A 25578-nucleotide genomic window follows, 5' to 3' on the forward strand; every position below is an offset into this window, starting at 1 on the left:
CAATAACAAGGTCTTTGCGCTCCGTTTAAATGTCTCCTGCATCTTGAATTGCTGCACTAGCAGTTAGTGAAACTGCCCGGAGAAGAAATAACTGCATTTCCATGGCATACCCAAGCAGTAGAGTGAATGGTGGGTTTGCCGACACAAGCTTCTCAATCCGTCTGTAGGCCGGCAAGTCGTGACGGATTCATACTCTGTGCCTTGTTTTCTAGCAAGGAAAGCCAACGTTCGGATCGAGAAAAAGACTTATGTCATCTAGAAAAGTAAAGCAAGTAAGACCAGGGCAGGAGGGCGGAATTAAAAGTGGGTGGAACTCGAAGTGCAGTCAGCTCGTGGTGAGTTCCGGGTTATTTTGGCCAAAGGATAAATGATCGAGAATGTTGATAATGAATTGCATTACAGCAATAAATAAGTAAATAAACTCTACTCTTAGGCTAAACAAAATAAATCCATTTTTATACATAGAAATAAAAAAAAAACGCAACCTTCTCGCTTTAAGCGTTGAAATTTGGCTAATTTAAGCGAAGAACTGCAGATAAGTGGGCTTTGGGAAGGTGAATTACGAATAGTTCAAGCTGCACCTAAGGGCTGAATTAAAAAAAGAAAAAAACATGTGTTTTACACAGCCAAAAACGTGAAATATGATACCGTGTAGTGTGGGTTGCATATATTTTCAATAAAACCTCGATGCGGCACATGAAAGCGTTGACTAAAAATTCTGAAAAAAAAAAAAAAAATCGGGCACACTTTGCCCGCTAAAAGACACCTTTATCATTTCGCTGAAACGATTTTCGAAAAAAGTTCACTAATATATACAGGGTGGCCCAAAAGTAGGTATACACCCCTGCATTGATCAAGTATAACATTCTAGCTTATACGTTTATTTGCTTCGGCTGTTCCGAGCTTAAGATACAAGTAAAAACACATTAAAAACAAATAATAAAGAAACTAAGTCTACCTGATGAAGAACATAAGAAATTATATAAAATGCAATGAGCTTGATCAGTACGGTACTGTATACTTACTTTTGGGCCACTCCCTATATATATATATACGAAGAACGAAGAACAGTATAAACATAATTATAGTTATTGGTCGGATATTAACACATCGTTGAAAGACTCTTGTAAGGAGGTCGCGGCAAAGGTAATGGTGTTGTGTGAGGTACTTCCGAATTGTGGGGCTTAGCTTCATCTATGGCAGTGATGAGCAAACTTTTTCTAGGAGGGGGCCAGAGGAAAAAGAAAACTTTAGGCGGGCCAATAAATTTACCAAAAATGAGAGTACATTTTATGGCATCCGTAGTCTAGTGGTTAAAGCGTTGAACTCAGGTCCGGATGGTTCCATGCTCAATTTTCGACCGGTGCGCCCCAATTTTCAGTTTTCAGCGTCCACCCAGTGTCGTGAGGGAAACTGGGGAGTCACGTAAATAAAAGAGGTGATGACTATTACACCCAGAAAGCTCCTGTTACATCTGTTAGAGGTAGGATGTCACAGCGCCCTGACCACGTCTTCATATCGCTAACAGATAACGTTGGAGCGCTTTAGGCACGTGAAAGGTCATTACGTTAGTGATTTGTATTATTAGTGATACTTTTTACAAAACTCTTGTAATAGTCAGTCTTGAACTGGGTTCCAGTAATTCTCAGAACTGAAGTTACAAGTATCATATTAGGAATCGTGTTGCGAACCAGATAGAATCTTACAGTGGACTGTAGTTTGCCTATCACTGATTTGTGGTTGTTTAAATAAAGCGCAATATCAGGATATTTCTGGGACATGTATTTCCATCATGTGAATTCCGAAGGATTTTCCAACAGAATGACGCACTGCCATTTGTATGTATCAGACAGTGGTTAGACAAGCGGGTCATTGGGTTGGTCGGCGAGTACTCATCGAGTAGCTACCCCGAATCTTATGCCCTTTGATTTTTAACATCTTGGACCATTCCAAGGCCATATTTTATCAAAAAGAAAATCAGCAGATCACGCACTCCTTCCAGAGAGCATACTATAAAGTTCCCTTCCCTTTTAATACTTAGTAAGTAGATCGAAGAAATGATCTTTAAGATAGTCTCCATGATGCACACTATCCGTATTTGGTTAGCTCCTCCTCCCCATTGCCCATCGTCCTCCGTCACACCGTTTCTATATTAAAAGGATGGTGTCTTCTGTAGGCAAGTATTGTCTTGAAAGTAATGTGAAAAGCAGTGTGGTTGCCAACTTCCGCTAATGTAGGTTTTTTTTTTTTTTTTTTTTTTTTTTTTTTTTTTTTTTTTTTTTTAAATACGATCTTTATTACGTTCTCTTGCTGATATCTTTTTAGACTTTTCGGTATGTTGTAAATGAATGTTCGGTCTCTATTTAATAATATTTTGCTATACTTCGACCAGCACCTGGATCACTGCTAATTCATTTTGATCCGAAATGGCGTCTTTACGCTGTGTGTACACTGTGACATAAAGTCTTTTCCTTTTAGTTGTTGTTGTTGAAACTTTGAATAAGAATATATCGTTAATTACTTCACCATAATTAGGAGATTTACGGGGCTCGATCAAACCTAGTATGTTGTGGTGTGGTTTGAGTAGTAGTGACGTACGCTTATCGCCCATGGTGCACCTATTATCCAATCTTACCTTATATTTAACATTTAAGCGTTAACGCTTAATGTCGACAGAACATGAACGAAAATTTGAGAAGTCATCATGAATGAGGGCGAATAAGGTGACAAGAATTACTATGTACTTGTTCTTAAATCAGCTGTTCCTCGTGCTACGGAAGTTGATAATAATCCACTTATTAAAATTCTGTGTTATGATTTTTATGAAATGTCGAAGACGAAAATAGATCATGTTTCATTTATTAATTGTCTTTCACACAGCATGTGATCACAAACGAGCATGTGTTAGCTATGGTTAGAAATACTATGAGAGACATAGGAGAACTTGATGAGAGTGACAGTGAAGAAGAGGAATGTGTTTATGAACCAAAGCTTACCAGAGCGAAAACTAGGTAAGATAATTATACTTATCCCTTTGTATTTTAGTGCCGTTATTATTGGTAAATGTGTACATTTGATATCTTTTTCCTGCTTACTACACGATATTATTATTGGAGATATTGTGTTAAATGCTAATATAAAGAAGAGTAATTCTTTGTCAGAAAGAACTCGTAACAACTTTCAGGAAGGAAGATATTTTGAAATACTTAGTTCATCCTTATTTCCATGTGTTGAGTGAATACCTAAACTACTGTTTCGCTAAGTATAGTGTTCTTAAATGCCTAATATGAATTTTAATCTTATATATAAAAGTGAATTTTTGCTCGTGTGTTTGTCCGGTATAGAAATCCACATGTTGGCTTAGCATTGTTCTGATTATCTGTATCGAAGAGATCAAAGTCTGGAAGAGATTTTTTTTTTATATACATATCGTAAGGGGGCTTAAAGGGAGCGTAGTAGTTTAAAATGTATGCCAAAAATAGTGTGTACCATGAGCTCCTCATGTTAGGAAGATAAAACTCGGCGTAAAAACTCATTTTTAAAAAGAAGTTGACATATACATATGACTTACATTCTGGGAAAACAAATCTTTGGGGTAAGACACCCCTAGCACTCCTAGGGAGAATGAGAAGTGGTGACTTGAAAATAATCGAACACGACCGATATTGGTGTCTAATCCATAGATTTCGGGTCGTCGAGATAAATAGGGACACTCCAAATGTCATCTAGCTCGAAGTTCAGCCCCCAGCGACAGAAGGTGTGTGAGAAGTAGTAAAAGATAAAATGTCCACTACACCCGAGGTAGTGTCTAGTCTATAGTTTTCGGAGTCGTTAACTTAATTGGTGACAGCCCAATTGCATTTGGGTCCGAGTTTAGTCAAGAACGTGTGTGTCAGCTGGCCCACGAATTGACTGGGCAACGCCAAGGACGTTGCTTGGCTTATTGTATAAAAATGAATGAATGTATGGTATACAAATCCACACCGTTGGCTTGTTGTACTTTTAAGTAATTGTATCGAAGAGACTGTAGGCTCTTTAGAATTTTTGATACGTATCCTAAGGTGGAAGGGGGTTCAAAGGAGAAGAAATGATTTAAAATTGTGCCAAAAATATATTTTAAAAGCTCCCTATGGTAGGAAGATGAAACTCGGTATGGAAACTCATGTTTAAAGACAAGTAGACATAGACATATGACTTACAGTCTGGATAAAATACTGTGGAAGTAAGACACCCCAAAGGTTGTGGGAGAAATGAGATGTATAAAAATAATCGAAAAGGACCGATATTACTGTCGAGTCCATAGTTTTCGGTGTCGCTGAGATGAATAGTGATATTCCTGATGATGTTTAAATCCAAGTTCAGGTGAAAAATAAAATGTCCAGAATGAATGAGAGTAGTGTCGAATCCGTAGTATTCAAAGAAGCTAAGGTGATTGGTAATAACCCGATTTTATTTGATCCCAAGTTTAGTCAAGCGCATGTATGTCATCTGACCCTACAATTGACAGGCGACACCGATGGCATTACTCTTCATTATTCATTCTACTCTGTTCTTTATTTTAAAATATTATGCATAAACATTATTCTTCTTGTACGAAGCCGAGCATTTCTAGTAAATATCTAAACATATCAATATCTACTACAGGTTATTAATGAATGAAACTTGACATAACGGGAGATCTACTGCATAAATAAATTACAGAACTTAGTGAAAACGGATATGCTTATATGTACGTAGATATTTTTCTCGAAACCAAACGCCTGTGTTTAGAGGAAACACAATGTCAATGTAATTTAGTTCCAGACTATCTCGAAATATTAGTTCAGTATTTACATTTAGAACTTTGGGAGTTAGGAGGTAAATGAATTGTCCCGTTTATCAGCAAGTAAATCAACACTTAATTCTTAAACAGAGTGTAGTTTTCCTTTATGATACCAGTTAATGTTTTTAATAGTAACACTAAAAAAATACAATGTTCAACAGACCATATTACAATAATATATTGGGGGCCGCGGTGGCTCAGTGGTAGAGCGTTCACCTCTGGTGCTTGGGGTCCCGGGTTCGATCCCAGCCCCCGCCAAGTGAACTTTGTGGTGGACAAACACCGTGTGCATGGGTTTTCTTGGGGGTCTCCCGTTTCCTCCCACTTTCTTCATTTTACCATTTCATTCATCACTCATCATCACCGTCTCCTTTAGCCTAACCGGCATAACCGTGGGACGTAAAACTCAGAGATTAGATTAGATTACAATAATATAAAAGTTTTCAAAATTCTCTTCTGTAACCAGGGTTGGCAAAAACCATGGTTTTTATTAAAAAAAACCAAATAAACCGGTTTTTTCGGTTTAAACCAGGTTTTTATGGTTTAAATAATTTGCTCTATATATTCATATCATATATGGACAGAAATAAGTTTGTTTCGCCTTGATGTTATTATGCGACAACCGAGTTATGCTGGAAGTGGTCACATAGCCTTAAAGCGGAATAAAAACCGCTTCTCGAGTTACATCCGAGAGAAATTGTCCTCCATTTGAACTCGGAACCAGGACTAATTGCCCACAAATGCGATACGTCTGCCGACTCACTCACGAAGGAATCATGATAAAAATCGTTGTACTGATCTTTACATGCTTCTTAATATAACTGTCAAGAGTCATTTCAGAAGGACAAAAACATAAACAGTTGCACAAGTGAAACCATTACACAGAATTACATATGAACAATTTCAAAGTACTACGGAGTACAGAAGAACTAATTTAGTTCAAGTTAGTTAACAACGACTTTTATTGGTCCAAATTAAAGAAATACACCGACTTAATCTGCATATCAATAAGAAAAGTGAATAAAGATACGAATTATTTGAGTCCACTTTGGCTCAGACTCATTTATACATAAATAGATACCAAAGATAGTTATTTCACTAAAGGCCTCTCGTGAGGTCTGTATGACCCTTCCCCCCTCCCCCCCCACACAAAAAGTACGGCATTTTCGATGCATTTTATCAATAGTAAACATTGAAACGAAACAATATTTAGAATTTTTCTCTGATTGCAATTACATAACAATAATAACTACAAAAAATCACAAAATAAACATTTATAAACTTATAAAAAAAGTTGCTTTTGTAGTATAATCTTTTTGAGTAATGAATGGAGAATTTAGGTCTGAATATAATACGAATAATATACGGGAGTGAAACGTGATAACCCACAAATGTGTGTTCATCAAGATTTTACAAACACTTACACTTTAACGAACATTTTTTGTTTTTTTGGTTTAAACCAGTTGGTTTTTTTGAAAAAACCAGCTGGTTTAAACCTTGGTTTAAACCATGGTTTAAACCACCTTGGTTTAAACCAGCCAACCCTGTCTGTAACACTTCCGTTTTACATGTATTACAGTTACAGTAGATCTTAAGCCACTTGTACATTATCGAACGACAATTGTTTACATATACCACTAAGTAATTCGAAGTGAAGATTTCATTTCCTTTAAAGCAAAACAGAAGTTAGTTAAGAAGAAAAGATTTAGATGTGTTCGATTCACATTTTAGAGTGTGTTTTCTATAACAGGAATGCAATACTGATGTTATGAAGGACTGCACTTTTACTATTAACGAGTCTCCATGACTAGGGCTAGAACCCGGTGCAGTTGGCTTATGGAAAACCAATCTTTACCCCACATTAAGTTGCAGATCCACGTCTCGTATAGTCTCTGTGCTGAAGTGGATATCTACAGATTTGTGTAGATCAGATCAGACTTATTCGGAGTTTTTGTTCAAATTAAATATTTTAACTATACTGTTCTCTCAATGTCTTTTAACTTACCTAAAAAAGATTGCTAGTGTTAATAACACAACTCAATGATGATAAATAATGACGTTCTTGGAAGAAAAAGACCAGAATCATTGCTTTAATTTGTCATTTGTTACACTAAGAAATGTGACATTTCCTTTATTTTGTCCCTTCAAAATTTTGTCCATTTTTAGGTTTTTTAAAGAATGCAATCAGGATTGAAAATTTCAGTTCCATTGGGAGTAGCATGTTTTCCTGATTTAGAAATTTAGTCTCTCTACAGAATCTGACAATTCAAAGAAATTGCTTTGTAAACTAATGTAGCGTTCCTTTTTTCTCGTACATCGAAACACGTGAGCCGCGCTATACACTATATCAGCGCTTGAAAACTGTGTGGCAGTTCTTAATCTTTTAGTGGAGATTAGGAAATCGGAATTCTTTTTGAGTTCGAATTTTTTCGTTTTGTGTGAAGTTTCATGTGACATGAAGATCCACGTCTACCCATCCATTTGACATACGAGGCACATGAAAGAAAGAAAAAAAAAAGTATACACAAGTACTTACCTTGGTTATTTTTCAACGTAGTCACCATGCACTTCCAAACATTTCTGGTAGCGTGCCATATGCTTCCGTATGTCCTCTGTGTAAAAATCTGCCGCCTCAGAGGGCAGCTAGTCCAGAACTGATGTCTTGAGCACTTCACTGTCATTGAAACGCTTCAATGCAATCCACTTTTTCAGGTGAAGAAAAATAAATTGTTGGAAGCTGTAAGGGGATGATTGAATAGTTCCCATCGAAATCTTTGAATTATCTCAACAGTACGAACACCTGTGTGGTAGCAGGTGTTGTCATGAATCAGAATAATTCCAGAGTGTAGGATTCCTCTCCTCCGACTTCGGATGACATATCGCGGATTATTCAATGTGTGGCAATACACATCTAATGTAATTGTTCTTTCTGGTTTCAAGAATTCCACAAGAATCACATCCTTTTGGGCCTAGCACATGGTTGCATAATTTTGTGAACCGATATTTCATTTTTTCAGTTTAGGATAACCAAAGTGCCGCCATCGCGTTGACTGTTGCTTGGACTCTTCAGTGGCGTAAGATATCTAGGCCCTATGTGAGAAAAGAGGTCACCATCCTCTCCGTGCGTAGCGGGCCAAAAATTACGTTGGAGCTGTCATTCTTTGCTCTTTGTAAGCGTCAGTAAGCATTTTTGACACCCGCTTCGCACAGTGTGTGATAACCAGCTTGTCAGTCACAATTGATGTACTGTTCTCGCAGACACTTCGGGAAACTCTCTGACGAGTTCAGTTATTGTGAACCGGCGATTGGATCCCACTTTCTCGTTAAGGCGTTCCACCAGACAGTGCACACTAGACCTTCTGCTACGCTCATCATCATGAACATTTAACGCCCTTCCCAAAACTGCACTATTGCCTGACCTTCCCTCCATTCATTACTGTCTGTCACAATTTTCGATGAAAGTCACACAATGGCACACAAGTCTCGATGGAAGTCAGCTGCATTTTCCCTTTTGGAGTTCAGAAATCGTAAGACAGAACTCATTCTATATTTGACGGATTTTGTATTTGTCACCTATTTCACCCTACTGGTGCTCGCACGTACGCAACTCTATTTGATCGATTCTATCTCTGTTGCAAGCACAGAATACTAGGGCATGCTCTTGCTCATGCTCAGCTTCATCAGTGTTGCCAAATCCGCGTATATATATATATATATATATATATATATATATATATATATATTGACATGCCCTTAGTATAATGCAAATTGAGTATTTTATTGAAGTGAATTGTATGCATAATAATTAGGCCCCGCGTGAAGAAAGTAAGTCATTATCAGCTTCAGTTCTCGAATCTCGCTAATTTGAAAAAAATGCAAGTAGTGTCTTCCATGTAAGCCTAGAATACATGCTAACCTACGTAGGACAAGCAGAATACTGGTATTTATTCATGTGATCTCTATTTAAAAACACGAGTTAAGCTCAGTGGTGAAGAGGGACAGTGAATTCTAATTAGTCAACCGAGATCTTTCCTGAAAATAATAATTTTTCAAATATATGTCTTTTGAGACACAAGTTAACAGTTTTGATGTGAAATCTGTTGTAATTCGTTCTGAGAAAAAGATTGTCGGAAAAATAAGCGACTGTCAATGAAATTGTGTAAAAATACATTTAAATAATTCTAAGGATCAATCAGTACTGGAATTGCAGTTAACGACGAATCGAAAATTCAAGAACACACCTCAACTATAAATCTTAATTTCTTGCAGAGAATTATTGGAAAAGAAAGTTACAGTACCATGGCCAATAACTCCTTCCAAAATACCAAATACAGAATCTCAAGTCTTGATTGAACGTGAGTTTTCTGAAGACACCAGTGATGAAGAATACAAACCGAATGAAGATGATCAGGTAATGCTAAAAAAGTTATTTCTGCGAAGCGAACACAATGTTAGAATTTATTCGTTACCTAAACCAGTTGTATTTATACTTTCATTTTTTTCTTTCTTTAATCATAAGATTTATTGAAATTGCGTTCACGTTTCTTGTGTTTTGTAGTATATAGAAAGGTACATATTATGTGCTCTTTATTATATTAATATGTGTTACTGAATTCAACAGTCAGTCAGACAGTTAGATGACATATTATCTTATTTTATTTCCATATTCAGTGCTCATAAGCCTGTGCTCAAATGTACATTTCTTTACATTTCTTCTAATCAAAAAAACGCAGTTTGTGTACAGCGTAATTATAAGTACTATTACTGTCTTTAAGCCAAAAAAGGATATACTGGTTATTAGTTTTGGGGAGAAGTGGTAAATTGGATGAATTATTTATACACAGAGCTCATACATATGTGTATAGGTCATCCACGGTTGACTTCGAGCTCTTTCTTCACACCACCGATTGCGTTCGATGTTGTAGCCACAATCCTAGTATGATCGCCACCAGTCTGATTTTCACTGTATCAAAATCCTGCGTAGAATGGGATGAGGAATATCTCAACATACTGCTTTGGTGACTTTCCGAAGACTCTGCATGGTTCGGGAACGGTGTCGAGCAGTGCATGTTTCGGACCATAGTAATCCATTAGGTGAGCAGTCCGAGATTTCACAAAGATTGACGAGAATCAGATCACTCGAATTCCCGTTTCTTCTGTCATCCGTGCGTAAAACGCCTGGGATGATCGAGCGTATGGCTGGAGTCTTTGTTCATATGGATCCATACATTTGTGGTTTTGTCATCATACAGGTGGGAGGAGATGTATGTGTTATACAGAGGGTCCATGACGTTCTTCTGCAAGAAAGCTCGCGCCTTTGGCGTGGGAGACGCGGGTTCGATTCCCGGCGGGAGCTTATGTGGTTCAGATTCCACGTTAGTCAGTAGGTCCCGTCTCATAGCCTCGCTGCTGAAAGGGGCGTTAAACTCAAAATCAACTCAACTCTGCAAGTAAGCTGCATCTGCATTGACTTTAGTGTTGGAAGGCACTCCGAGGAATGGCAGCATTTCCCGAGAACAATATCTTCCCATAACCAGAAATCCCCTGTAAAACCTTTCGTTGCACTGCTGCACAAAATCAGAATGGCTTTTGTGGGCTGACGGTAGAAAATGCATCGAATTCTGTTGGTCTCATCAAGGTAGAGCCACTCATCATCCAGGGTACACATGTATTTCCACTTGTGCCCTGGGAAGTATCTTTAATACAATTTTCTGGCGTTTGTAAACCTCTCCTGGATATGGCACTGTGAGTGAGGCGGTCTGCATGCTTTGTGACGAGCTTCTATTGCTAGGTTCTTTCAGATGATGTTGGAAGCTTCCTTTTGGGATACCGTGTTGCATGGTCAAACTTCTCAGCGTTGGGAGATTATCCTTTGTCAGTGCTTTCCTAATGGCGCGCGCCGTATTGGGGGTTCGAACGATCTGGTGATATCTTCTTTGTACCATTTCCGGCTGCAGGGGCCTGTTTTGAACATCATCGGATGATACCCACACAAGTTTTGCTGACGATTAAACCTTCTTTCATTGTTTCACTATTGCTGAGTGGTTATATTAGGCTGGGGATAGTTTACAAACGAACCCTTCCTAGAAAGCTGTCACTTTTACCTTCGCCGTTTCGCAGATCTTGCTAAACTGTTATTAAATACAGACCCCATGTAGCCAGGAATGTATGGGGACATAACAGCAGAAATGGGTCGTTCGGGAGGGCCAGTGAAAGTGAACTATTTTCTTTCGTGGGCAACGTTCTGAAAGGTAGATACAAAATATCAAATACAGAGTTACAGACTGATTAAAAAAAAAAAGTTGTTTCCCTTTAAAATGCCTTTCAAAATTATAAGGTGCCGGAAAGTCGGAATTTTTATTTATAAAGCAACCTATCTCGAAAACTATGTTATGTAGAAAGGATGACTTAACAAATATCTCAAAGAACTACCATAGGCTCGATCAATATATCCATCCTTTCTTATCGTGCAGCACCAGTTTAAAACCGGCAACTGGAAACTCGCTACTGTGAAATTCTCTTTTCCCATCTTCCTTAGCAAACTAAGTAACTATCTACCAGAGAATATAAAGTAACTGCGTACCAGATTTCATTTCATTCGGTCAAAGAAATTCCAGAGATGTAGTGGTCAGTTACCCATTGGTATTTTGATACATATTTGCAGGCTATGCGAAACATGTCTACAAATTCCAGATGATGATCTTGTAGATGCAGTAACCAAAATGTTAAATTTCTAAAAAACGTCTACTACCGGTTTTGTTGTTTGATTTATTTGATTTTTTGTCCTGCACTTGAGGTTGATCTTGATTTAATTATCCCTGGAAAAATCAGTGACACTATGCATAGTATGAGTTCAACCGAACACATCCTGTCGGAATCACTTTCCATTGTGGTAAACTTTTACTAGCTATGTTGTGTAGGCTTTCAGTTCCCAAATTACGGGCGGCCAGATTTTAAGTAAGATTTTCGAAAGAAAAAAAAATCAATGAAATTGATTCGATTGGGATCTCACTTGACATGGTGGTAGAACTTGACTTACTATATAAGCGTGTAAAATATGTTGTGTAGATTAGGTTCTCAAGTTATGAAGAGGCAGACTTTGAGGGGGGGGAGAGAGAGAGAGAACGAGAACGAGAACGAGAACGAACGAACACACTTTAGCGGAACTTATCCTATCGGCACCAAACTTGGTATGTTGATAGATACATGGTGTTCAGAAAAAAAAAAAAAAAAAAAAAACACCAAAGTCTTTCGCGTACGAGAACACCATAACTCGAGAACGAAATGTCGAGTAGGAAGTCGGATAAAATGGAGCACTTACTATTTTTAGTCGTAGAATTGATTAATGCACAATTGAATGTGGCTCATAGGCGGCACGAGGGTATCCCCAAGGAAAATAGGAAATTCCTTCGCTGTTCTACGCAGAGTACAGGCAAAGGGTAAATGACATCCCCATCGTTTCAGGATATATGAGGCCCAAGTACTGGATGGAAATAAATCTCTCACTTTTACTAGACTTCAACATACACAAGTGGTGATAGAGTCAGCACCATGCTCCTGCAACATTTACTGCCAAGTTTACCAAGGTACCCATTTAACATAGACTGAGTATATACCTTTGATTCGTATTAGAAAAGGGTAGAACAAGAAAGCAATTCCCGCTCCGACCAGCGGGGCTTGGATGGTGGAGGGTGTTGACATCAAGGCTGTTAAAATTAATAATAAAATCATCGGATGACCATTCACATATTAGTATAGAAACAAAGCTACGCTGCGTTAAAGGTACTTAATAAAGTATGAAAGGAGATAGTAACTTGATTAAGCACGATTCACACATTTCGAGTTGATTTACTGGACGTAAGTACTGCAACACAAATTTCCATATTCAAGAAAATCTTTTTGCTGTCAGAATTGACAAGTTCGTCTCTCTTCTAGCATGAATTGTTTCCAAACGGACAGCATATTCTGTGTATTTTTCAATGAATCAAACACACACACACACACACATATATATATATATATATATACTCTTATAAACAAACAAATCCGTTGATTCACTCATTACCGGACCTCCGAAACCACTGAGTCTAGCGAGGAACTTTAAATTTTGTACAAATGTTCTTGAACTTGACACTGGATGAAACTGGTTTTTGCGAATTGTAAACTATGAGTGGCCTCATTTTTTTTTCATTCACGTGATTTCCGAAACTTACACGTAAGAACTTTAATTTTTGTGTAAATGTGCATTTTAAATCCGAGACTGGGAATAGCACATCATTTCGAAATGCGTGTTTTACGGGGCTGGGAACAGTTTTCAGTGTTCATCAGATCTCTGATACCATTAGATGTAGGAAATTGAAATTTTTCACGCTGAAATTCATCGTCTAAGAAGGTGAAAAGTGAAGTTAAGAGATTTTTCGCTCTAAGAAGTTGAAATTTAGTACAAATATTCAAATATTCTGTGTATATCCTAAAGTATGGGTAAGGTTGAATTTTGAGAAATGTACTCCCCGAAGGGAACAGGTAGAGGATCAAGGTTTTCTTTTTCTGTAATCATTTTTTTTTTTTTTTCATTAAGTGATTGTGATACCAACAGTGTCTCAAGAAATGTTTTTAAATATTTTGTTTGTAAAACGAAAAAGAAAAAAAAAAATAAGAAAGAAACCATCGTCCAGTATAGCTAAATCAATTGATCTCGCTTTTTAAAAAAATAACATTGACATAAATGCAAAAATATATGTTATTTTCCAAAATTTTGATGTATATTAGTCTGTACCGATATTTCAGAACCCGCTTGTATTTTTCTTCAGGACATCTGAGGAGATAAGTACTTGTAACGTGTTGTTTCTCTACACTATTCATAAATATGATACTAGACCACTATTGAAGGAATAAGAAGTGAAGTGAAAAACCACAGCTTTGTGATCACAACATTTAATTAATTCACTTTTATAGTTCGTAAAAAATATTTTGCTAGCAAGGGCAGCTTTGAACTTCTTTGACATTACGTTTACTAATGATCTTGATGAGAAACATGCTATCAATGAATTAAAAATATTCTTAAACATGCCAATTTGTACATAAATAATATAGAAATAAAAGTTATTTTATATATCTACGTTCTTTTAGTTATTAATTGTGATCCAGTATTTGCTTCCCTTGCACTGGAAGCTTAATCTGGGGACTGGACTTCTAAGGAAAATATCAGGCTTCTATTTACATACTTCCCCAATGTCTTCTTTGTATTTGAAAAATACTTCTGATTTAAAAACTTGAACTCCGAAAATTCTTCTTACTATATACATATTGAATGAATCTTTTATTTACAGCCATTATATGAACAATGTTAACTTTCGCTGAAAAGATAGCTATTCTTCACACTCATTCGCTATGTATCAATGTAGCCAGTTCGTAAAGTGAAAATTGATGGATACTTATTAAAGAAAGGGAATCATATTAAAGAAAATACGTGGATTTAATGGTATTCCCTTGTTGATAATTTGCTTCCAGCTTCTGTGTAGAGAAAAATACGTTGCATTTTTCTTTAGTATTTTTTGTAGGACTTTGGGAAATAGCTACATTAATACATGATGACTGAGTGTGAAGAATTGCTATGTTTTAAGTGACAGTTAACATATTTCATATAATGGCCATAAATAAGTTTCATTTCGTGTGTAAATAATAATAAGAGTTTTTGGAGCTGAAGTTTTAAAATCAGAAGTATTTTTCAAATATAAGAAAAAACAGCGTGGCAAGTATGTAATTAGAATCTTAATATTTTCTTCGATGTCAACCTCCCCTCCCCCCAGACGAAGCTCCCAGTGTGAGGAAGGGAAATATTGGGTATAATTAATAATAATTACAACGCAGTTGTGTAAAATAACTGTATAACATATTAGTGCATAAATATTTACACTGAAAAATATAATTAATGTACACTAAGGAATATATTCTATATGAATTTTACCACCGTGTTCGAAAAAACAGTTATACCTATTTTGTCATTATGATTAAAACTTTGTAGTGACTAGGTAAAAAATTAAGTTGCAGAGTTTTGTAATTATGTATGTTTTTTTTTTCGTAAAGTTCAACACGCGATCCTATTCTTCATTGTGTCCATGTTCAATCGAAGTGATTTTGACCTCATTTGATTTGATTTTGAGTTTAGCCTTACTTTCAGCAGCAAGACTGTACCGAGACTTGAACTTAACGTTGGATCCGAACCATATGAGCTCCCGCCATGAATTGAACCGTGGCCAAGGCGCCTACGTTAACCGCTTAAGCCACAAGGGAACTCAATTTTGACCTTATGTAGCAGGTTTTATATGTTTAAAACGAGGGCTGATGTTTTATTCAGTTTGTTTTAAACTTTTTTTTTTCGAGTGTAGTTGAACATGTTTAAAACCATTAAAATATCAGATTAAAGAAGCTAATTTAATTTCCTAACAAACACAACCCATCTTCCGCAGGATTTGTGCGTGGAGTAAATTACAAGCAGAGTTCTGTTCTTATTATAGCAGCAATTACTGAACGACAATGGGTGTATGACAGAACCAACCGGGTGTAACCAACAGAAATTCAAGTGAAGTATTTGAACATTTCTTACATACCAAGAATAACGAAGGTTAAACACACTATGCACTAATCTAGAATCCAACTTCACAAATTCAAAACTTGAGTATTTTTTCGTCACTATCATATCCATAATAATGAACAGTTCTCACGTCATAAGCAATAAGAAATACTTTGACAAATATAACCCAAAGAAAAAGAGCAGTGACTAGCCTATAAGAAGCAAATGAAATATTTTAACTAAATACTTTTTAAGATATATATATATCTTTATCTGCAGCAACTAACAATGATTAATGTCTACGGGATAATAACACAATTAACCTTTAGACGCCCGTCAGAGATTTTAACAAAATCGTGGACTCTTACGTTGGGGGCTCTGGTGACCCCCTCCCTAATTATTACAGAGTCATGATTCGTACACCGTTGGAAACGTATAGACCACAGATTCCAACGAGGTACATTCATGCAATTCCCGCCATATTCGTAGAAGAAGAAACAAAAATGAACAAATTGATTTTGCAGGGCTCTGGTAATCCTTGCAATCACCTTACGCTGACAAAATGGTGCTAATGTGTAGACGAGATACTTGTGAGAGTGAGAATAATGTAAAAAAAAATGGTAGCCATTGCTGCAATATAAAGCCTAATGAATTCGTTTTATGTAGAAAATATTCTCAAAAAAATGTTATGAGCAGAAAAGAAAATCGTTGAATGTGACATTCTCTCCCCTTCCCCACCAAAGTATCACATTCATATGCAAATAATTTTTGCTCTATACATTATGTATAGGAACAAGAATTATGCTTCTAGACCAATTCAGTGAAAGGTGTCTTGTCTTATATGGAACCGTTCTGAAAATATATTCAAGTTAGCCAATTTTGCCCCTCCTCCTCCCCTATATGCAACAAGTACACATATAGATTATTATCATGTGGAGACTACTTCATTGCGTCAATTTTTATGGGAGTATCACAAAGGGGGAGGTTACCCAAAACCTGGTGAAAAAATAAGAAAACGAGCTTTACCTCCCCTTCGGCTGTGGTAACCCGACATAATAAAATACATACTAGCGGAAAGCACCATCATCCGTCAGGAATACATTGGAACAAACTCATCTTTCTAGCTTAATCAAATTTAGGGGCTGAGCCATTGATGTTTGTTGTAAAAATAAATGTAATTTACGTCAAAAAACTGAAACTTCAAAAATTGGCCAACTTTGCTCCCTCGCTAATTTCCCCACATAAGCAAGAAGTACAAATATAGGATACATGTAGTGGTCTACTTCATTGCTTCATATAGCCTACCAATTTTTTGGGGGCGCAGTGGCTGAGTGGTAGTGTTCACCTCTGGTGCATGTGGTTCCTGTTTTCGATCCCAACCCGCGCCAAGTGAGCCTTGTGATGGACAAACATCGCGTGCGTGGGTTTCCTTGGGGTTCTCCCGTTTCTTCCCACTTTCTTTATTCCATCATTTCATTCATTTCTCATCACCACCGTCTCCTTTAGCCTGGCCGGCATAACCGTGGGACGTAAAACTTAAACATTTCATTTAATTTTTCACATACCAATTTTTATGAGTGTACCCCAAGGGAATAATGCCCCCTCAAAAAATAACTGTTAAAAAACAAACACGATCTTTACGCTCCTCCCACCCACCTCCACCGTGGTACTCACCACATACATAAAATGCACACTGACGGAAAGCTGCATGCTTTAGGAATAAATTAATACCAAATCATCTTCCTGCCTTAATTAGGGGTTGAGCTATTGAGCCCGATGCAGCTTTTGCGTCAGTGGGCGTTTAAAGGTTAAGAATACAGAAAACCAATAGAACGTAACACAAAGAAACTGAACTACACATTCCGTGAACGGAGATCGGGAAATTCCCGATTTCATTCTCCGGAATTGAACATTTGGGCGGATCGAAATTAAGGAAGTGTGGTCTGGCTGTTAGATAGATAGCAAGCAATATTTGTAAAAATATAATATATATATATATATATATAATGTCTATTTAGATTATTGTTTTAAACAAAATAAACATTTTAAACGTTTTTTTTTTTTTTTTTTGTTTGTTTAAAACAAGTAACTTGTTTCAAACATTAAAAATGTTTTAAATGAAAAGAAAAGTTTTAAAAGCGTTTTTTACAACGCTGTTATGTAGCACATGAATGTCTCGGATGTTACGTTTTGTGGCGCTGAGGTTCTTTAATACATGACACGGCTTTTCATCATAAATGTACAAAAACAACCAGTTACGTTTACCAACTCATTTACATTTACAAAATGTATCCATGCGCATGATTTGCAACTAATATTACCCACTTCATGTTTAAATCACATAAATAAATGACCATGATAAGCATGAATATATTATTTTCAACAGGTAATCAGAGCTTTCTCGTGGCTCTGATCCATGTCACACAACCTCGCTACTGAAAAGAACGCTAAACTGAAAATAAAATAAAATCAGCAGGTGACCAGAAATGTTAAGCGAAATTCATAAAAATATTGGTAGAAAATACTTAACATTGACAACACTTTCCTTTCAGTATGTGATTATTCTTTACGCTAAGCTTAATAATGTATCTTCTCAGACGATATAATTAAATATTAAAATACATTTTCTGTAGAGTGACGATGATAAAGACTTGTCATCTGTGGCTAGCGAAGTGGGATCTCCAGCTCCTGTTACTAAAAGTACAGATTGTGCCACACAGACGGCATGGTCAGAAGATGGCGTTTTCAAACTGCCAGAACCACGACAGGTAAGTTCCTGCCTTTCTTATACATAGATAAGTTTATTATTAGAATAAATTGATCCTAATAAAAGGGGAATTACACAGAAAAGTAGATTGTATCTTTTGTAAGTGTACTCTTTTATTACTGCGTCTAATATATAATGTGTTATTAACTGTACTGTTTTCGGTTTTTCCTGACACCTTTCTTAGCAGATCGAGCAACTCACTGGCTATCCATCTCGCGTCCCAGAATTTCATCTTGCATTAGTTTGTACACTCCATGCACTAGAATTCTCTTTTGAAATTGTTTGTTGCTGTGAAAAAGTTATACACAGTTTTAAGACTACTTTTGTAATTTTGTGCTAATTTGTATATAGGAAGTTTGTTTGTCTTTAACATGGACTTTGTAAAGATACTGTTACAATCTTAGACCTATATTAAGCATTAATTTCACATCAAACTTAGATGAGTACACATTTCTTTTAGTTGCTGTAATATTATTTAAAAAAAAAAAAAATACATCGAATTACTCACCTATTAATTTTCTTTCAATATTTGGAGTTTTATAATCGGACATGCATCCTCAGGGACACACAGAGTCGTAAGTCCTTTTTCACAATACGATCTTCACAATTTTTTCCAACGTGACTGGGTGACCTTAAATAGATATTCTTCCCAAACTAGGCATGCGATGTATCGTTGGAAAGCTTATTTTATGCTCTTTCAAACAAAACAATAATCAGCTCTCTACGCCAATTAGATCAAGAGCAGTGTTGTCCGAAAATTTCGTGTATGTACCAAAGTGGACGATTTTTTCGTATTTTTGAGCCCTCATAATTCAGAAACTTCGTCACACAGGAAGCTACAACTTTGCACAATTCCATATCTCGACAATCCCTACGAAATACTAAACTTTGGTAAAAATCCAAGATGTTCGGGTTGTGGGCTTCGTTGATTTCACATGGAATAACCCATATATAATATATATATATATATTTCGAGTGTGATAGACCTGCATCTTTCAGGGGCACACAATGGGTTAAAAAGTAATTATAAGAGTCTGTCTTAAGATTAGTGCACTAATCTTCCTACTAATACGCGCTGTTTTTTTTGTAATTCGTTTTTTTCTTTTCTTACTCAAAACATAGTCCTGGTCATTCAACGTAGTGTGCATAGTAGGATAATAGTGTGGTGGCAACATTGTGCCTACTATAATTGTCTGCCAAATGATCAGAACAACGTTCTAAATGACAATAAGAGGTCGTCCACTTATTACGTAACTCGTCAAGAGGGGAAGAGGTGTTCAGCCTTGCGTTACGAAATGTGACGAGGAGGAGCTAAGTTAAAAACGCATTTCTTTCTATAATTCGTATTTTTATTATCAGGTTTATATGCAGTCTTTTAAATAAATGGTTTTATTAAGTTCTTTTCTCTTTTATAGATAAATAAATATATTGTTTTGGGAAATAGCGAACATACAGGGTGATTCAGAAGAAATGTCACATAATGTTAATATTACATACCGAAATACCATGTAGGCGTTGTGGTGGACAGAATAATAGTAGGACAGATGACAGATCCATTCTATAAGAGGTGTGGGGTTCTCCAACAGATGGCAGCACTGTGACGTCGCACCGAGGCAACAGCTGCAAGCGTACCCAGTGTGCAATCGTGGGTTGGATCAGTGAGCAGTCTTGAGGCCTTCTGCGTGTCGTGCTTGAGTATTGCACCGATTCACTGTATCAGACAAGTATCCCGGTATCTGAATAACACATTTCCTCAACGGTGGATTGACCGTGGCGGACCCAGTAATTTGTCCCCAGATCACCCGACCTAACCCCATGAGACTTATGTTTATGGGGCTGGTTAAAGGGGGATGTGTACGCTACGAAGGTGGATAATGCGAAGAACTTGCCGCTCGCATCACCGACACTGTTGCCTGCATTCAAGCCTGCCGAGATGATAATCGATGTGCAACACAACACGCTCTCCAACGCGTTGACAGGGGGACGTTTTCAACACCTCTTGTAGGATGGATCAGTCATCTGTCCCACTATTATTCTGTCCTTCACAACCATTTTGGTAAGTAATATTCACACTTGTGTTCATAATCATTCATGGATATGTGTAGTATTCAACACGCTCCAGTTCCGTAACGATCGAAAATTGGACACATGCACTTTTTCGGTTTATTTTCACATGCAGAATCATCTCACAAATTATGTGACATTCCTCCTGAGCCACCCTGTATAGCCTATATAAAATGAATCATGCAGAAGGGATTCAAAGACGCTACTAGACACCAGCATGACTGGTGACAAACCCTGCTGAATCAATACAATAAAACTCAGTTTTGTGACTATCGCCACATTGCATTTACGGCACACAAAGCTTTTCTGGAGTTAGTTTTAGCGATCGTAACCACCGCTTAAAAATGCCCTCGCGTTCCCAGTCTATCGCTCTTTCTGAGAGTGATTCAAAACTTTTGTTTTGAGTCATTACCCCTTTATGTTCTAAGGAGTTTCGCATGTGAAATAGGAGAAACTTTTTCGTGAAATAATATTTTCCTCGAATCAAACCGGAAGAGGTTCAAGTTAATGATTCCCGACTTCAACACTAATCGCCACCGAACAAAGATGGTAATAAAGAGTGACAAACTGTTTTCTGCAATCGATTCATGGTCTCAAGAGAACATAATCACAAGCTGCAACGTTCTACCAAAACCGTAAATGGTTAAAATTTACTACTATTTCGGTTTCAATGCTCACTTCCAGAAAACAAAAAAACAATAAGAGAGAGCAATCGATTCATCGTCCCGAGAATAGACGTTTGTCACCATAGGACGAAAATGGTAACACACAGCGTAAAGCGATTTTTTTGCAAATGATTCAGCGTCTCAAGGCAACATACCATGACTATCCGTAACCGGAAGTGATTGAAATGCACTGTTTTCAATACAGATTTCCGAAGAACAAAGCTGTCAGAGATCGAGATTCAGGTGTTTGCATTCGATTCAGCTTTCCAAGAGTAGGTTCTGTTTTCTGCTTTAACCTTCAATTCATACCGGAAGCGGTTCAAATTAACAGTTTCCGGTTTCAGTCTTTCTCAATATAGAACAAACACTCAACAAAACAAACACAGTAAAGGATAGCGAGTAATAGCTTTTAGATTTAGATTCAGTGTCTACGTACATGTTCTGTCTTTGATCATTCTATTGCATCGCTCTATTGCAACCAGTAATTATAGGTGTACTTCTTCAAGTTTGAGTATTGAATTCGTATAGTTTGGAAGTCTACCGTAGCTTCACACTATGAAAAGAAACTCACTTGTTAAGTTTTATAAGGAAAAGCTTGGTCAAAAACGTGAAATCGAGTATACACCCTGTTTCAAAAAGAATATACATATTTCGAATGTATATATTTATTAAACTTTAAGACATACGAATATGAAATTTTATACACATATTTACGAACCTCTCAAGTTCAAATTACAATTCAAAGTCAAATTACAGATGTTCAATATACCCTTCATCAGCAACAAGAACATCACATCGATACTCAAATTCCTCCCATACTCGGGCAGGTATGTCCTGCGTCACTGATGTTATGGCAGTACGGATCCGGCTCTTCAACTGGGGGCCGCGGTGGCTCAGTGGTAGAGCGTTCACCTCTGGTGCTTGGGGTCCCGGGTTCGATCCCAGCCCCCGCCAAGTGAACTTTGTGGTGGACAAACACCGTGTGCGTGGGTTTTCTCGGGGTTCTCCCGTTTCCTCCCACTTTCTTCATTCCACCATTTCATTCATTTCTCATAATCACCGTCTCCTTTAGCCTAACCGGCATAACCGTGGGACGTAAAACTCAAAAGATTTCATTTCATTTCCGGCTCTTCAACTCTTCCAGGTTCTGTGGGAGTGGTGGTTGTTGTCTTCAACGAAATCCTACAGGAAGAAGTCAGAGGGTTTCAAATCAGGTGACCGTGGAGGCCAGCTGAGACATGCTAAGTCGCCTGCTCCTTGACGGCCAATTCAACGGTTCGGTAGAGTTTCTTTCAGATATTCACGCACTTGGCGACTCCAGTGAGGGGGTGCCCCGTCTTGTTGAAAAATGAAGTTATTTTCGTGCAGCCTCGGAAACAACCAGTTTTGTAACATAGCGAGATACTGCTGACTGTTAACCGTGTTTCCATTAAAGAAGAATGGGCCGTAAACAGATGATCGGGATGTCGCACAAAACACATTGACTTTGGACGAATCTCGTACATGTTCAGTGACTGCATGTGGGTTCTGTAGGCCCCAAATTCGAACATTTTGTTTGTTTACCTGACCACTAACACGTAAAAACGCTTCATCATTGAACACGATCCGTTGTGCAAAAATGTTATCATTGTCAATAGCATCCAGAATCTCGTTACAAAATGCCACACGTTTGCGTCTGTCATCAGGACGCAGAGCTTGTAACAGCTGTAACTTGTACGGCTTCATAACCAACCGACGTCTCAAAACACGCCAAATTGTTGTTGTTGGCACTTGTAACTCCTGGCAGACACGAGGAGTTGATTTTGAAGGACTACGTTGGAAAGCAGTTTGAATTCGTGCAACATTTCTTCAGGAACACGAGGGCGGCCAGGACTCTTTCCTTTAATACGCATCCTGTATCTACAAACTGTCGATACCATCTGCGAATGTTCCACCCATTCGGAGGATCAATTTGGTACCTCAACCTGAAACGTCTTTGCACTGTAATCACGGAATTGCACTTCGCAAACTCGAGAACACAAAATGATTTCTGCTGCGGAGTAGCCATTTTAAACATGATGGTTACCAAGCAAAACAGAAGACAACTGACATCTAGCGGCCATTAGTATAAACTAGACTATGTATTCGTTTCTCCAATAGCCGAGCCGAGGCGCAGCGATCGATAGTTTGGACAAAATAATTCTTCGGAATACGTATACAAAGCACAGCAACGCTCAAATCTTGGAGGGGACAAAACAATTAATGGATCATATTCATAATGAATTGCCCTAATGGATCACATTCATATATCCTTTAAAGTATTAAAAAAAATGTCTCTACTAAAGTAAAACACAGCTTTCGAAAGTCTTACCTTAAAATCAGAAGATCTGAATTAAGTTGTGAAATAGGCTACTTGGGTGAAAGGTGAGTGACATTCATTAATTCTCCTGGATTTCTATTGTCAGTGAACGGAAATAGGATCCGCACTGCAAGGTTCAGAGCGTAGACTACGTATAAACCAACGTCTCGACATACAGACTTATGTTGTTTCTCTGTAATATATGTTTTTTTTTATTATTATTATTTCTTTTTCGTTGTGATTTATTTTCGGTATTTCCTGTTCAGCTTCACAGTGGTCACTTTCTAATTAGTTTGTCAATACTACGGTGGAATCCGGTAATAAGACCGGATTCGAAAAATGTATAGTAATAACAAAGTTTAAAAATCCTTGAAATTAGATTTTTATAATATGATCTGGATTCTTTGCAGTGTATTAGGTTAATGAATTAATATTTTGGTTTATTTTAGGAAAATATTGGCCAAAGAACAAGGTCGAAGTTTTCCTTGAGTGATACCCCGTTAGAAACAATTGAGAGTTCTTTCATTCCACCAGATATTACCACGGACATGTACGACTCGGACTGCGACGATGAAGATTGGAAGAATTTCTTGAAGGAATTTACACAACCATTAGGTAATTCCTGTTGATTTTTGTTACTTTTTAAATTCTATTTAATTTTCTGAAATTAATAGAATCAAGAAATAATTGATTGATTGATTGAAATGTAATGAAGATGTCAGCAGCGAGGCTATTTTGTCCCCATCATAAAATGAAGAAACGCAGCTGGACCAGAAATGGAACCATGTCGTATAGAAAAGAAAAATACTAATCAGATCATCGTTTTTGTTCACATAGTAACTTTTTAAAAGTAAAAAATACTAATAATGATAGTGCTCTTTGGCTTATTCATATTTATATTATGAAGTAATGGTTCTTCCTGTCTTTTGACATTATCAACTGACTTAGTAGAAGACTGGGTACAGCAGATAATTGGAAATCGGGTACCGTCAAATGGGGTGAATAGAAACACATTTTTGGCTATATGAGTATATAAGTCTGGTGATGTTAAAGATTTCGCGTATCAGATTATTAAAAAAAAAAAAAAAAAAAAAAAAAAAAAAAAAAAAAAAAAAAGGTCTTAATATGCTAATGAAGTTCAGTAAACGTCATATTAATTTATCAACTCCACTTTTCTTCACCTTGATTTTTCTTAATGTTTCTATCCACCCCTACCCATGGGGTGAATAGAAACAATGGCTTTATTTTTATTGTTGTTTCTTTTATACTATTGGAAAGGTAAAAAGAAACAGCGTATTTGTTGAAACTAACCATGTATTTGATACCTGCAAGATATAAGTTCAATAAGACCGGTATTACATTAGTTACAAACTTATAAAACAATACAATGCACAATATAGGTACAAACGACCATACAGTTTTGATGATATTTGAATAAGATTTAAACCACTGAAATCACCAGGGAAACTTATCATGAGTTGAGTTGATTTTGAGGTTAACGTCCCGTTCAGCAGCGAGGCTATATGAGACGTGGACCTACTGATTAACGTGGAATCAGAACCATATGAGCTCCCGCCGGGAATCGAACCCGGCTCTCCCACGCTAACCTATTAGCCACGAAGGGGCCCGAAACTTATCATATACTTAAAGCATGCTGACGAACTCCTAATAAAACCCAACAGTTTCGTAACAATATCCTCATGTAGTAAGAACGATTCTTCAGAAGTTTCTGAAAATTTCACTGTTTATGTGCTCTCTTATAAAACACTCCCACATATCCATCATGTTCACATTTTCGCACTTGGGTAGTGAATAGTCTCATCGAGTTTTAGCTTCTCATAAACCTTTACCACAGCAAAATCACCAGCTTTAGAAAACCATCATCTAGTTCGTGATCGTCTGGAATGTTGTCTTCTGGAGTGTTGTCTTTCTCCTCTTCCGACAATACAAGGGTAAATTGAGTTTCGTTGTGATTTGATGAAAATGTATCATTTTCAGAAAACAAACCAAAACCCTTACCAGAAACATCTATTCGTACTCTCTTCTTCCCTTATTTAATTTTTTCATCTTCTCTCATGCTCTTGAGAATATCCATAAGGGAACGGTTTACAGTCTGAGATGACTTTTGCTGTTCTGTTTCTTCTCGTTCATTGTCTCTTTTTGGCAGCATCCTCAGTATTTGGTCTCGACAAAGGGGAAAAATTCCACACTTTTCAAATCCAGCCCTGATATTTTCCTCCTTCAGTTTATCACAATTTTTTTTTTTTTTCTTTCAGAAGACTTGGAAATTTGTTCTTAGAGATGGTTGATACATTTCTATCAGGTTATTTTTCCGCTCCTCAAGAATTT

General features: G+C 37.1%; 1 protein-coding gene across 2 annotated transcripts in view; it reads left to right on the forward strand.

Moving 5' to 3' along the window:
- Window positions 1–25578, forward strand: part of LOC145678475 (GON-4-like protein) — a 103315-nt gene that overhangs the window by 21576 nt on the left and 56161 nt on the right. For both annotated transcript variants that reach the window (XM_081748655.1, XM_081748656.1), the window contains exons 4-7: window positions 2881–3011; window positions 9092–9233; window positions 18029–18163; window positions 23679–23844. In XM_081748655.1, coding sequence (XP_081604781.1) covers window positions 2881–3011; window positions 9092–9233; window positions 18029–18163; window positions 23679–23844 — 574 coding nt within the window. The remainder of the gene's footprint in view (window positions 1–2880; window positions 3012–9091; window positions 9234–18028; window positions 18164–23678; window positions 23845–25578) is intronic.

Source organism: Thermobia domestica, chromosome 2, assembly GCF_964235325.1.
Source record: "Thermobia domestica chromosome 2, izTheDome1.hap1.1, whole genome shotgun sequence".
NCBI classification, from domain to species: Eukaryota; Metazoa; Arthropoda; class Insecta; order Zygentoma; family Lepismatidae; genus Thermobia; species Thermobia domestica.